The 15,320-nt window shown below is 46.2% G+C and overlaps 1 protein-coding gene across 2 annotated transcripts in view; it reads left to right on the top strand.

The window, feature by feature from the left end:
• Positions 1 to 15,320, top strand: part of GALNT18 (polypeptide N-acetylgalactosaminyltransferase 18) — a 322,614-nt gene that overhangs the window by 215,292 nt on the left and 92,002 nt on the right. For both annotated transcript variants that reach the window (XM_045825818.1, XM_045825817.1), the window contains exons 4-5: positions 12,740 to 12,923; positions 14,565 to 14,762. In XM_045825818.1, the coding sequence (XP_045681774.1) occupies positions 12,740 to 12,923; positions 14,565 to 14,762 (382 nt within the window). The remainder of the gene's footprint in view (positions 1 to 12,739; positions 12,924 to 14,564; positions 14,763 to 15,320) is intronic.

Raw genomic sequence — 15,320 nt, 5'->3', positions numbered from 1 at the left:
TTCATTCTTGTAAACGTATTTATTAAAATAAAACAAACACCTACCGTGTCCCTGCTGTGGCCAGGTTCAGTGAGAGCCCTGGGCCAAGACTGTGTAGAGCAGGTGGTGCTGAGCCACATGCTGCCCTTACCTCTTAGGTGAGCACAGCTTACCTCCCATTGCCCACCTCTGCATCTCTTTACCTGGGGCCTTCCTCCAAAGCCATGGAAGGTTTCTCTGCTGTGCACAGAGCAGGCTAGATGTGCTGGGAATTAACATACCCAGGAGGTGACCTCAACAGTGACTGCGGGAATGGGCATGTAAATACCCTGGCACCCTCTCCCTGGCCTCATTTTGTCCATTTGGAAAATGGGCCCAAGAGTGTAACAGGTCCCTGCCTCATGGGGGTTACTGTGAATGAGAACAGATCTAGCGTAGGCTTCTTTTATTTTTTTAATCTGCTTTAAATCACAAAGTGAGACTGCTGAGATGTTCTGAGATGCTCATTAAATGCACCCTCCCACTCTTAGTCCCAAAGATAGGAAATATCTTAAGTACATGGACTCCAGGGCCAAACTGCCAAACTTGGAATACTGGCTCTACCACTTGCTAATTATTTGAACTTGGACAAGTTTCTTAAACTGTTTGTGTTTCCATTTCCTCTTTTCTAAAATGGGTTACTGGTAGGACTTACCTAGTAGTGTTCTTAAGAGGATTAAGTAACTTTAATGAAAACAAAGCTCTTAGGAGTGCCTTGCACACAGAAATTGCTGTATAAGGGATTGTTAAGTAAATGGTTGACAGATTGGGATAGGAAGGGGGTTGGGGGTTGAAAATGGAGCAGCCAGATTTTGCGTGGCCTTTGAGGAGGAACAGTAGTGTTCTGTGCCAGGGAAGATCTGGGGGTAATTTGCTGCAGTCCCAGCTTTCCCAAACAGTGGGGGGTGGTCCCTGCTCCCAGGCTTAGCATCTTCTTTTGAAAGGGAAGAAGGGGACAAAGAAGTTCAGGCTAATGAACAACTATTCATAATAATAACGGTACTACTATTAAGCACTTACAACTTGTCAGAGATTATCTCACAGAACCCCACAGGAACCCAAGGGGTAGATAACATTGTTCCTGTCTCAAAGATGAGGCAACTGAGGTTCAGAGAGGTTAAGTCACACAGCTGCTAAATGGCTGCACTGGGAATTAAAATGAGGTCCATGTCTCCCCTGAGCCCTGTTCTTTCTGCTCTACATGACATCTTTCAATGAAGAAATAAAATAGAGGGCAACAAGCAGGGCACTTGGGTTCTGCCTTGTCACCCAGTCCTTCATGGGATCCTTCCTTTGAGAACAGATTGCCTGAAGGTGTTCTGTGAGCTGAGGAAAGAGCATCAGACCTCCTGATCCAACAAGCACCGACAGCGAGCGGGGCTGTAAATATGTGTGCAAAGCCCACTGGGCCCACTGAGTCGGGAATCAGCCAGGCTAAGGCTGCTGGTCACACAGCCTGAGCAGCAGTGATTTGTAGAAATACGGAGCCGATTTACAACCTGTGGGAGCCTTAGCTCTTCCTGGGGTGGGGGGTGGGGAGTTATGCTCAGGACTGTGTCAGCAGGCTTTGGACCTCAAGACTGATGCTGGTCTTCACTGGTCGCTTAGTACCCAGCGTGTGTGTTCCAAGGAGAGAAAAATCCCCTTCCTACCTATAGCCTTCCCTCCACTTGGAGAGCTGAAGATGAAAGAAGGCTTCCCAAAGAACCTGAGCTAGGTCAACAGAGGCAGGAAGAATGTTCCAGGCAAAGGGAACAGTCAGTGCAAAAGTACTGGTGTACTACTGAGCTTGGTATAGCAGGGAGGGGTGTTACAACATCAGCATTCACAGAAGCCTAGAATGCTAGGATCTCCAGGTCATGGGAGTTACTCTCTGAGAACCACAGACTCTAGGGATCTCAGAATCTTGAAATTCTGGACTCAGAATGACAAACTCTTGGGCTGTCAGTCATGAGATTCTGGATCATCAAGTTTCCAAGCTAGACAGCACTCTAGCCTCTCCAAGTCTTGCACAAAATAAGTTAGCACCAAAATTCCAGTTGAACCCTGGCTATTATAACTGCCAATGGCAAATATTCTTCTCGAGTGCCGACCCATAGGGGTAGGAGGGCATGAGCCTGGCCATCCCTGAATTCCCTTTGCCTGATGGGACACCAGGAGGGTTTATTCTCACTTTGGAATTAACCTGTTGTTAAAAGCTGATGCCAGGATTTCTCATGGCTTTGGATTCTCAGTCACACCCTCCCTAGAGCTCCCAGGGAGCTTGCCTGCCCAGTATTCCAGAGTCGGAGGGGCTGGGGCTGGCGAGTGGCTACTCTGCCTAGAGGACATGAATCACCAGTCATGGCAGTTTTAATAAGTCCTCGGATTCCTGCTGAAAACCATCAGAGTAGCCAGAGTCTTTATTCCCTGTAAGTAATTTCACAGTGTTTGGGCTGCAGTCCCACCTTTGCTTTATAGGAATCTCCTCCTTACACGGCCCCAGGGAGCACAAAGGCAAGCTGGCCCCTTTCCCAGGTCATTTAGTCCATGAAGACAACTGATTTCTATTAGTCCATTATTCTCATTTTCATTTTTTTAATTACTCATGGTGGTCAAATAGAGTTGGTGGAATAGAGAGCCTGGAGGTCTGGCCCTGGGCGGGGGTGCTAATTACCAGCCCTGTGACCTTGGGCAAGACTGGGGGCATCAGGAGCAGAGGGTATAAGAGCTCAGAATCCCCTGCCAGGATTTGAAGGGTGTGGTTGAACCTGTGAACACTCAGGTTGATTCAGGCAACCTTTTGTCCTGGGACCCGCGTTGGATGGAATCCCAAAGGCGAGAAACAAGCACTCCAGGAAACCCTTACCCAGATTTAAGCCCTTTCTGTTATTCCTTGGTCTTGCTTGCTCCAGGATTTGTATTCCAGAGAAATTGGATTTTGTGTGTGAATACTCCATATCAGCCTTCTAGTCAAAAAGAAGCTGAACTTGGCCGTCTAATCCCTTCGCTTGGGTTCTAAGCATATATAGTTGTAAAAAAGAGGAGCTTCTCTTCCTGAAATGAATCCCTGATCAGAGAGTGGTGTTGAGGCCTGAGACACACGGCTCCTTTGGCCGGCTGTGGGGCAGGGTGACAAAGAGTGAAGTCCTTAGATAGGGCAAATATGAGTGTGAACCCCTGCTCATTCCTTACCGTCTCTATTGTTTTGGGTATGTCATTTAAAGTCTGATCCTTGAGTTTTCTCCTTTGTCACTGAAGATAATATGAGGGATTAAGAACATGAAGAACCAGGCAGGGTGCTTGGATTTACATCCCAGCCCTATCCCTGAGTGAATCCCACCACTCTGTGCTGATATCTTAATCTGCTGAAGGGGGATAATAATACTACCTACCTGGAGTAGTATTATGGTTGTTAAGGAGATTGAATGAGCAATACAGCATGGAGCAAAAGTAGGTTTACAGTTACTCTTACAGAAAATAATACAGGAAAGGGAAGGGATTAGTCAAACAACATGTACGAATGACCCATGGACATGGACAATGGTGTGGGGATTGACTGTGGGAGCAGGGGATGGGATGGGCAGAGGAGGACAAAGATGGGAAAATTGGGACAACTGTAATAGAATAAATAAGAATAAAAAAGAAAATAATACAATAATTGATAAATAATAATACAAGATTATTCATGTGCTCGTAATTATAAACCTACTTTTGTGCCACCCTGTATATAAAGTGGGTTTAGAATGGTACCTAAATGGTACCAATGAGCTGGCGTAGCTCAGTGGATTGATCGCAGACTGTGAACCAAAGTGTCTCAGGTTCGATTCCCAGTCAGGGCACATGCCTGGGTTGCAGGCCACGGCCCCCAGCAACCACACATTGATATTTCTCTCTCTCTCTCTTTCTCCCTCCCTTCCCTCTCTAAAAAATAAATACATAAAATCTTAAAAAAAAAAGAATGGCACCTTGCCATTCTGGCACCTTGCATGTGGTTAGCACTAAATAAATAAGCATTAGCTATAGATATCATTGTTTTCAGGATGTTAGTGAGATTTCAATAAGATGAGAATATAGAATAATGTATGGTACTTCATATGTGCTTAATGTGTAATTGCTGAGTGAATGAATAAAGAATGGAATGGGTTGATGTAAAGTACTGATCCCATTATATAGTGAGTCAGGGGGACACCCACAGAACAGCAGCCCTTCTGCCCCGGCATTAAAACTAGTGTGCTGGGGCTGGCCTGGACCATTGCCTACCAATCATGTACAACCTTTCCTACCTCTGCACATTTCTTTTCAACTCAGAGTCAGTGGCATTAGGTTAGTAGGGTAAAGTCAGCTGTGGTGGGAGTATTTACACCACCGACATTGGCAAATGTTATAAATCAGGGCTTTGATTGTTGTTGAGAGAGAGAAAGAAACTTTGATCAGCACCCAACGTATCCCTGACTGTTCAGGGGACCATTTTTATATCGTCTGCCACAATCATCTTCAGAAACCAGTTCTGACCACTTTGTTGCAGGGTACAGGATCTTTTGGAAAATGAGCCATTTTTGTAACAGGTAAAAGGGCATTAGTGGATGTTGAGAGCCTGGCTTTGGAGACCACTAGTGAGGAGTGCATATTGCTTGTGGGTGTTTGTGGTCACCAGTGCCTGGTTATGACACAAAAGAGTAGACCTAGAAATAGGTGGCTATTAGGTGGTAATTTTGGGTCTTTGTAAAACTTGCTAAGACTGAATTAATGCAGGGAGCTTCCCAGGAAGATTGTGACACTGCTTAGGTCCTATAGCCATATTTATATGCCATCGGTGGGGGTCCTGGGTGGAGCTTTACTTTCCCCAAGTCCTCAATAAGGAGAAAAATTTAAGACTATTTCAAATCTACTTCAGTACCAATTGACTTTGAAGAAATGCAGCTATTAAAGGAGCTGGACAGAAGTGTATCTGTTAAAGGTGTTGGACAGCAGAGTAAACCCTATGGAAGGCATTTGCAAACTGCACAGGATTTGAAAGCTTGCCTGGAGTGATCTTTGAGAGGAGTGCACAAAACAAGGCCACCCCCAGCTCAGGCTGTCTGTTCTTCCCTGGATCCCAGCTCTCCAGGTTGGGCTCACTGTCAGCAGGGCCCCCTGAGTCCTGAGACCTCCTCCAGATTTTTCAGAGGGTGGGGGTCTGGTGGGACCTATATGTATTTATTTCTGTGCTTTTCAGGTGAGTGAATGCTCATCTAAATTTGACAATCCTTGCATCCTAATGAATAATCTCTTCTGTAAAGTATGTTGGCATACAATTTGCGTTTCAATGGCCCTAAATGGCTTTAGAGGAAAGCCAGTTAATCTTCTGATCTAAGAAAGACCAGCTACCGTTCACTCTTTAGAGGAATAAACAGAAATGTACTGTGCTTTTAATCTTTAAATTAGCACCATTGGAGACTAACGATTATTAGCGCTTCTCAGTGGGGTGTTCACACTCCCTTCCCAGGCAACTGGAGAAAGGGGGTGGCAATTCTAATCCAGGATGGGTTTGTGGGGACAGCACTGAGTTAGAGGAGGGTTGGGTGAGCCTGAAACTGTGGGGGTAGGCAGAGGGGACAGAAGGCTCTGTGCAGGGGGTGGGGGCAGCTGGGGAACTACAGAGGGACAGTCCAAGGCATCAGATCCAAAGAGGGCCACATGGTAAAATGGAAACAGACTGCAAAGTGAAGGGTCTGCAACTGAGAGCAGCAAGACAGAGCCCATGGGCTTGGGAGAATAAGGAGGAAGACAATCTGGCCAGGTACTGGGGTGGGGGGTCTTTTTCAGAGTCTGAGGCCTTGAGTTAAGGGCTGGAGCCTCACATAATTCCAGAGGAGACTCCCTCTCACCCACTTACAAAGCCCATCTTCATTTATGTCCGTTGTTACCAGGTTTGCCTGCCTATCAGAATCTCACAGGGAGCTTGTATGAAATTCAGAGTCTCTGGTCCTACCCAGATCTGCTAATCAGACCCTGTGTGGGGTGGTGCCTGGAACCTGTGTTTTTAACCAGCTGATTCTTAAGCAGGTCAGTTTTTTATCCTAGGGAGGCAGTAAGTGTGGGGGTAAAGAGTGTGGATTCTGGGGACAGCCTGGTTGGATTTAGGTCCTGACTCCACCACTTCCTACCTGGGTCACAGTGTACCTTAGTTTCCTTGTCTTCAAAATAGAATGATAATAATAGAAAGTACATTATAAGGTTGTCAAAAGGCCTAAATGAGATATGTTTGCAAAATGCTTAGAATAATGTGGAGTACATCACTTTCATTATTATTTACTTTATTAAACATTAACCAGTTAATGCAGAGGTGTAAAAGTAGGGGGATGTAAGTGAACACACATATTTACATACTCATTATATACATAGGTTAAGGTTGAAAATAAACATGGTTTTGAGGACCAGGCAAGAGTGAAGCAGCTACTGGGACCATAGTGACTTGGAAAACATATGACTTAATTTGGGTTCTAGCAGAGGCGGACCTTGAGACAGGAGTTGAGACCAACTCATTTATCTGGGAGAATATCCAAGGAGACAGTGGTGAGGGCGTGGGGATGTGAGACAGAGCAGAGAAGAAAGTTAATATTGTGGACAATGAGCAAGGTACCACTATGGCCTCTGGGTCCCAGTCATCCTGGGAACCACCAGGAGGCTGTGTACAACCTGCCTCAGCAATGTCCCTCCTGAGGAATGAGGAACCTAGGAATTGTTAGTCTCCTATGACTGCCATAACAAAGGACCACCAACTGGGTGGCTTAACAACAGAGCTTGTCTCACAGTTCTAGAGGTTGGGAGCTTAAGATCAAGGTGTTCCTTGGCTTGTACATGCATCACTCCAATCTATGTCTTTATCATCATGCGGGATTCTCCCCTTGTACTTGTCTTCATATGGCTGTCTTCCTGTAAGGAGGATATCAGTCGTATTGGATTAGAGGTCCCTCTACTCCATTATGACCTCATCTTAGCTAATTACTTCTGCAACAACCCTATATACAGATAAGGTCATACCCTAAGATACTGGAGGTTAAGACTTCAATACATGAATTGGGAGATGGGCACAAGTCAACCCATAACAAGTGGTATTTATCCCCCAAACTTTAGCCCTAACTGACTGAGGACAGTCTGTGGAGATCATGTCTAGTGGCTCCTGTGGTTAAGAAATCCCTCAGGCAGAGAGAGGAGCCAGCAGTGTGTGGGGAAAGGTGAGTGCCAAGGGGGCACCATAGTCAGGAGCATTAAACCACGTGCAGGCCCTTCTAGGTTTGGACCCTGGCCAGCTGGCAGTATGTGTTATAGGTCGTTCTAAAGGGGCAGCTCCTACTCAGCTCTGGCCAGTTACCACCAAGTGGGAATGTCATACAGGACAAAGATGTCTCTGAGCAGATGCAGCCCTGGGGCTTCCAGTTTGAAAACGCAGCAAAAGTACGCGCTCAGATTTCCAGAACAAGACCTCCCTCATTAATTACAGTAGTCTACCCTTATCCACGGTTTTGCTTTGCATTGTTTTGACACACACACTAAGTCACAGCCCAAAAATATTAAATGGAAAATTCCCAAAATAAACAGTTTATAAGTTTTAAATTGAGAGCCATTCTGAGTAGTGTAGCATGATGAAATCTCACACCATCCCCCTCCATCCCACCCGGGGTGTGCATCATCCCTTTGTCCAGCTTATCCAAACTGTGAATGCACCAGCCACCCATTAGTCACTTAGTAGTCATCTTAGTATCAGATCAGCTGTCAGAAAGAAAGATCACATTCACATAACTTTTATTATACTGTACTGTTATAATTGTTCTGTTACTATTAGTTACTGTTAATTTCTTACTGTACCTAGTTTATAAATTAAACTTTATCATTGGTATGTATATACAAGAAAAATCATAGTCTATACAGTGTTTGGTACATCTGCTCTTTCAGGCATCCACTGGGGGTCTTGGAATGAATCCCCTCTGGATAAGTGGGACTACTTATTGTAAGAGCCATGCGAGGTTTCTCCAACTCAGTGCTACTGACTTTTTGAACTGGATAATTCTTTATTGTGGAGGGCTGTCGGTGAATTGCAGGATGTCTCGCAGCATCCATGCCTAGCAGTCCCCTCCCAGGGGTGCACCAAGCACTGTTTCTCAGGCCCAGGAGGCCCATCGTTCAAGAGGCCTCTGTGTCTGGAAGCACTGAATTAGCTTCTGATTTTCTTTTCTTTTTCAAAAATCTCCCCCTCCCTCTTCCTTCTTTTACTCCACCACCATCCTTCCTCCTTTCCTTTTCCTTTTCCTCTTTATACCCCCTCTTTCTTCCCCTTTTCCTCCATCTTTCCTTCTCTCGGTCTCCCTGACCTCCCCTGCCTCCTCAGTGGAGTACATCACATAACATGCCTTTTAAACATCTAGTAGATGAATGTTTCATAGGGACTCTCTTGTTCACATTGGTTGCCACAGCAGCTAGATCAGTACTTGGTACATAATGAATGTTCAGTAGACATTGAATGAATGAATGAGTGGCCTCTCCCTTCACTCCTGCTTCCCCCAACCCAGTGGCAAACATGGGAAATGATCACCTGCACAGTGAGGGGAGGACGAGGAGCTGGACCTGCTCTCCACAACAAGCATGGGGGGCCGTTTTGCAAGATGCCTTCCTGTGCAGCTGCCTTCCAAAGAACGAAGCCCCATCAGGCATCGATTTCCCGATTCTTTATTTCCTTTTATGCACAAGATAAAGAGTATCTCATTAGGTGTTTAAATCAGATTAACAGCCATGGGTACCAGACTTCCGCTCAGCCTGCATCTGTTTCTTTTAGGGTGAGTTCATGGAGCTAATTGCTTGTTATGAAAGCAGTACAAGGGACGTATGTAAGGAGGGAAGAAAGGGCTCTGTTTGAACAGGCTGGTAAATTTTGCATTTTTATTTGGCATCTAAGTCTGAAGGAGGGAGAGCAGGCAAGCAGTCTGCATGGAGATGATGGAGAGTGGCCCGTGACCCCCTCTGAGGCGGAGGCGAATGGTGTTTCATCAGCATGGCTTCTGGGCATGCTGATTTACAGGGGTCATCCAGATGTCAGCAGAGCAGGGATTTGTGGACAGCAGTAGAGGGCTGGAGGAGCCATACAAGCAGGATAACACCTGGCCCCATGCAGGGTGCAAATTGTATTTCTTTGTTAATCCTGGCCGCCATCTTCATGTCTGCCATCGATTCTAAATTTGGCAGAGTCACAGAGAGCAGACTCCCTACGTCACCTTTCTTCAACATATTAAAACAAACATGAAATACAGCCTTCCCCTTCTTTCCACAATTACACTCCTGTCATATGCTACGAAGACATTTTATTAAAAGTTATCAATAAATATTTCAAAAAATAATTAAGAGTAGTTTATGAAGGGAATAAAGGTAAAAGACAATGCAGCTTTTAGGCTAGAACTTGAAAATCAAAGCTTTAGCAAAGGTAGGGAAGCAAAAATGCTGGTAGAACCCTGTGATTAGTCATTATATTTGTCTCTGAGCTTCCTGGCAGGTTTGGCAAAAAGGTAAATACAATGGGTCATGTGTGGGTTTTTTAGGTATAAGGAAAAGCACAACTCTTTATGTGTTTTTTTTAAGCTAAGTTCTGAAAAGTATGTATCATATATTATGGTAACATGTAATAAGTGATATTTTGGACATTTTTCTAGCAAATACAAAAGTGCTTTTGAAATCTTTCTTCCTTTGGCAATTAACAAAGGTTGAAGGAAAACATGAAAATAATATCAGGTAAATGTGTTTTGCAAAAGCTAGCCAGTGTTATCTGGGGTATTATAGGCCTTTTAAAATCTTTTATTTATTTTTAATCTTCACCCAATGATATATCTATTAATTTTAGAGAAAGAGGAGGGAGGGGGGAGAAAGAGAGAAAGAAAGAGCAAGAGATAAAGAGAGAAACATCAATGAGAGAGAAACATCAATCGGTTGTCTCTTGTACATGCTCCTACTGGGGCACTGAACCTGCAACATAGGTATGTTCCCTGACTAAGGATTGAACACATGACCCTTTGGTGTACAGGACAATGTTCCCACCAACTGAACTATCCAGCCAGGGTGCCCTTTTAAAATTTTTTGATAGCAGTTGTTTGGTTGAGGCTAAAGGAATCTTCTCTTCTAATCAGCAGCCAATGTTTGGGATGTAGCTGGCTGAGAACAGAATACTTCTCTAGCAGATCCACCAGAAACCTTTATTCTAGTTCACTGTTAACAGAGCTCAGAGGTATAAAAGAGCAAGCAGCTCCCACAAGAAACAAAGCCTTTTCATCTCTTGCTGCCACCTTCTAAGCTGGCTCTTCTGTGTCTGCATTCATTTCCTGTACATCAGGAGTTCACAATCTAACTTTAACCCTAGCATCATACTAGAACAATAAATCATGTTTTGATAGCCTTTGTATATAACATCCCAGAAGTTAGTGGCTTAAAAACAGCAACCATTCATTGGCTAATAATTTCTCAATAATGGCTAGAACCAAAATTCTGTAATAAGGGCAGTGTCTATGCTCTACGAGGTGTCAGCATTCGCAATCAGCCAGTGGCTGAAGGATCCGAGACATCTCCCATGTCTGGGGCACACAGTGGGGTAGCCTAAATGCCTGAGGACCCTCTGTGCCTCTCATCCACAAAAAGGCTGGCTCGGGCTTTCTTACTTAGGGCAGCAAGAGAATGAAAGCAAAAGCTACAAGGCCTCCTAAGGCCTGAGACTGACTGGAGGTCCCTTTGGCTACACCCTTTTGTCATATGGTCAGCCCAGATTCAGCATGAGGCACCACACAAGGATGTGAATTCAGGGAGGTGGGATTCATGGTTGATCATTGGTGGCAATTATCCAGAGCCCTGTCCCATCAATAAATACCATAGTAACAGTGGTCCCCACAGGCAGTGATTCTCACCTGAGGGCTGAGGTAGTACCCAGGTCTCACTCTAAGTTCTATACCCTCTATTTAACTGACAAATACCAGGCCTATGAGCTCTCTACTTAATACTTTCAAAAAGCACATATGAGCGGTCAACTTTGAAAAGATAAAACAGGAAGTGCTTTAAGAGGCCTCTTGTCAACCATACTCGAGGACCTGGTAAGCCTGGGGCACATGGGGTTACGCTGCTCTTGGCCAACTTCCTGGCCTTTGTGATACAGTTGGCATTGCCAGGCCACCCCAGTCAGCTGTACAGTCTGAGATCATGGGGTCATTTCCATATCCGATAAAGTGAGACTTTTGGGAGTTAGCCCAAAAGTCAGCTGAATTTTCTCTGGGCTGGAAGAAGAATGCCTGACAGCCCCCATTAGATCTGGACCAGGGTCACACTTTTTTAAAAAGATTTTATTTATTTATTCTTAGAGAGAGGAGAAGGGAGGGAGAAAGAGAGGGAGAGAAACATCAATGTGTGAGAGAAACATTGATTGGTTGCTTCTCACATGTACCCTGACTGGAGACCTGGCCTGAAACCCAGGCATGTGCCCTGACTGGGAATTGAACCAGCAACCTTTCACTTTGTGGGACAATGCCCAACCCAACTGAGCCACATTGGTCAGGGTGGGTCATACTTTTAAAAAGAATGACTTGAATGACAATAAGGTCCACGCACTTATCACTTGCAGAAGCTGAAAACCAGAAGGGCTGGTAGCAGACACTGGATAACAGAACTGGGGGGTTGAAGGGAACATGTGGACTTTGGATAAACAGTGTGAATCTCTAAAAAGATTAATTAAAGAGAAATAAACATAAGATCCTATGCTTTGTGTCAGAGCATGCAGGCACACACACACAAATGATAAGCATGCATGCATGTGCCCACACATGCATCCATGAAGAGATGGGATGAAAGAGGCTTGACTTAGCAGCACCACGTGAAAAGAACCAGTAGGTGTGTGTTTCCAGTAAACCCAACTTGAGTCAAAAGTAAGCAAAGTTAATGTGACCTTAAACTACATGAATAGGGACATAGATTCTAGAATGGGGGGGAGGGGGGATGATTAGTTCCCTCTATTCTGTATAGCCCAATTTACTCCAGAAGTATTACACCAGTTTCTACATGCATAGTTTAAAGGTGTTAGAGAAAAACTAACACATTTAGAAGGAAGTTCAAGACCTTGATTTCAAATCTGATTACACATGATGCTCCCAAACCAACAGTCCTGGGTGGATGGACAGGATGTGACCCTGGACAGCTTTCTGTGTCCCTGGTTATCATCGAGGAGGTGAGGAAACTGGATGTCAGAGGCAGAAATGCTTGGGAAGAGGCGAGAGACTCTGGTTCTGGACAGCTACAAACTTGCTCTGTGAACTTGGGCAAGTCCCTACAGATCCCAAGACCTCAGAGTTAGTTGGACAGGATTTTAAACTTAGTTTTGAACCAATTACCTACCTAAGGTTTGAATGTCCTGTGTCTATCCTGGTGAGTGATGCTGCCCCTCCAGTGACAAATTCTCTGCTGTCCTCACAGGGCCATGCAAACTATGAAATGTTCTTTTTTCTTTTGTCCTCCAAATACCAGGGTCCCTCAACCTTCCACTCACTGGTCCCAGCCATAGCGGGCTGATCAAGTTCCTGTTCCACATTGATAACCATTGAGAGTTGAAGACCATCCTTCAGTTCTTACTGAGGATTTCTTTCAGACAAATGTCTTTAGTCCCTCCTCCTATTTTCTCATATATCCTGTTTTGATTGTCCCCTGCGCTCATTATGCTAACGCTACATTTTCTCCCTCACAGAGGAACTGAAGGAGAAGCTGACAGAGTATGTGGATAAGGTGAATGGCCAGAAGCCAGGCTTCATCAAAGTCGTGCGCCACAGCAAGCAGGAGGGCCTCATCCGCTCCAGGGTCAGCGGCTGGAGGGTGGCCACTGCCCCCGTAGTGGCACTCTTTGATGCCCATGTGGAGTTCAATGTGGGCTGGTAAGTGCTCATCAGGAGAGGAGGATGAGTCCCAACATGGACCAGAGACTTTGGCTCAAGTGGGTGCAAAGCATGCTGGGATCTCAGTCATAGCTGGGGTAAGCAGAGAATTCTCAGAACAGGTAAGATCTGGGTGTGTGAGTGACATAGGCAACAGGTCTGGCCCTTTGTGGGGGGAGGGTCAGGGGTCAAAAGGGTCAACACAAAGTGTCTAAAATGTATGATGACATTAGGTGTGACTCTGGCTGCCATGGGACTCTAGGGGATATGATCTGGTGGAGGGGTAAATGCTAGGGACAAAGCCAAGAGTACCAGCCTTCATAGGGACAGGGCTGCAACCCCCAGGAAAGTGAGAGTTGGACCAGACAGGAGAAGAAAGACAGGGCCAACCACACAGATGGGGCCAAGGCCTAATGGGCAGAGGGGGCTACAGTGGTTTGATGTCACAGGTGCCCTGGGTTCCCTGAAGGCCAGGCCAGTGGTAGCACGGTATCTCAGATTCTCCCTCCTGGTGACACTTAGGTCCTAGAAAAACTTTCTTTCTCTGATCAGGGCTGCTCAGGTGTTGCGGGGGTGGGGAGGGGAGAGAACACATACAAGGCTTCCAAGGCTGTATCTGAGCAGGGATGGGGCACCTGACGCTGAAATCCCTGCAGGCCAGAGGGCGTGCTGTGACCCACCACAGTCTCTCTGCAGAGAGCCTGGGCATGGGCAGTACAGGCATGGGGGGTAACTGAGTGCACCACCCTGCTAACCACTGTGCCTGCACACACTGGGATCTGCTCTCCTCCCCAGACTCCACATGCCATCCCCTGCCTCTCTGGAGTGGGGTGAGGAGCACCATTTAGCAGGGAGGAGCGGCAAGGCTGGATTTGGGCACACTTTTACATAACCGACCAAATTAAGATTGCAGTGCCGCCATTTATCATCGCTGAAGTCTCTGCTTGCCATTTGTGACTATTTAAAAAGCATTTTCATTGGATTTACAGCCAGGAGAGGAGAAGGACACATACTATTTCAAGCTGATTTAAATAAACAGTTATACAACAACTGCATTATTAATGAGAAGCTTATAATTCCTGTCTGCAAACACTTTACTCGCCTGGGCCCCTGGCTCCCTGGAAGCCAGACCTGCCACCTTTTCTTGGGCAGAGGGGAACGCGTTGGGTGGGGGTGGGGCCCAGATGGAAGGACCCAAGCAGCACAAAGTAAGTTTGTTCTCACCTCCATATCTCTGCTGTCCTTATATGCCTTTGTCTCCTGTTTAATGCACTGAATTTTAGCAAAATGAAAGGCCATGTTGAAAGCTTCCCATGGAACCTCAGATCTGTTTCTTTCTTCTTTCTTTAATTTTTTTTTTGAGTGGAAAAAGGGAAAGCAAGCAGACACAAATATGTAAGGCACTAAGACTCTCTTAGCTCCGCCCAGGAGGTACAGAAGTGGTCAAGCCTCTTGCAGCCCAGAAGTGTGGGGGATGGAGGTTGCCACGGCCTCCTTCCCAGGAGGCCCAGCAGCTTTCCCCTGGAGAAGATGGCCAGGTGTCTCTTTCTCTTTCTGCAGGAGAGGGAGCTTCGGGAGTTGCCAGTATGGTGTTTGTCCACCTTGGAAGCAGTGACGCCTTTCTCCCTCTCTCCTGCTCAGGGCTGAACCTGTGCTCACCCGAATAAAGGAGAACCGGAAGCGGATCATCTCACCATCCTTTGACAACATCAAATATGACAACTTCGAGATAGAAGAGTATCCTCTGGCCGCCCAAGGCTTTGACTGGGAGCTGTGGTGCCGCTACCTAAACCCCCCCAAGGCCTGGTGGAAGCTAGAGAACTCCACAGCCCCAATCAGGTAAAGCATCCTCACCTGTGGGCCTCTCTGCCTTGTCTTCCAGGCAAGGGCTCCCTTCCCAGCCCAGCCCTTATTCCCCTAAGTCCAGTCCTTTGCACCCACATGCGAAGGAGCAGAATGAGTTCACGGGCACAGAGGAGGCTCAAAGGGTCTAGAACAGGGGTGTCAAACTCATTTTCACCAGGGGCCACATCAGCCTTGGGTTGCCTTCAAAGGGCCGAATGTAATTTTAGGATTGTATAAGTGTAACTACTCCTTAACAGTTAAGTGAGAGCTCGGTGCTGCCGCCAGGTAGAAACAAGGTGCAGGGCTGGATAAAACAAGGTGGAGGGCCGGATTCAGCCCTCGGGCCTTGCGTTGCCACCTGTGGTCTAGAAGGAGGACCTGCAGGGGCAGCCTTCGATCATGAGGCTGGAGGGAAGGAGAGGCAGGCCCAGACCTCACAGCACCTTGTATGCCCTACTGACACGTTTGAGCTTATACTATAGGACTCAGACAAAAGGAGCTTCAAAAACTGCATTTCAAAGACCCTGGTCTGAGCCTTTGCTGCTGCCTTCA

This window comes from Phyllostomus hastatus, unplaced genomic scaffold (genome assembly GCF_019186645.2).
Source record: "Phyllostomus hastatus isolate PE091 unplaced genomic scaffold, TTU_PhHast_1.1 phas_scaffold_585, whole genome shotgun sequence".
In the NCBI taxonomy this organism is placed as follows: domain Eukaryota; kingdom Metazoa; phylum Chordata; class Mammalia; order Chiroptera; family Phyllostomidae; genus Phyllostomus; species Phyllostomus hastatus.
This window is presented reverse-complemented; position numbering and strand designations above follow the sequence as displayed.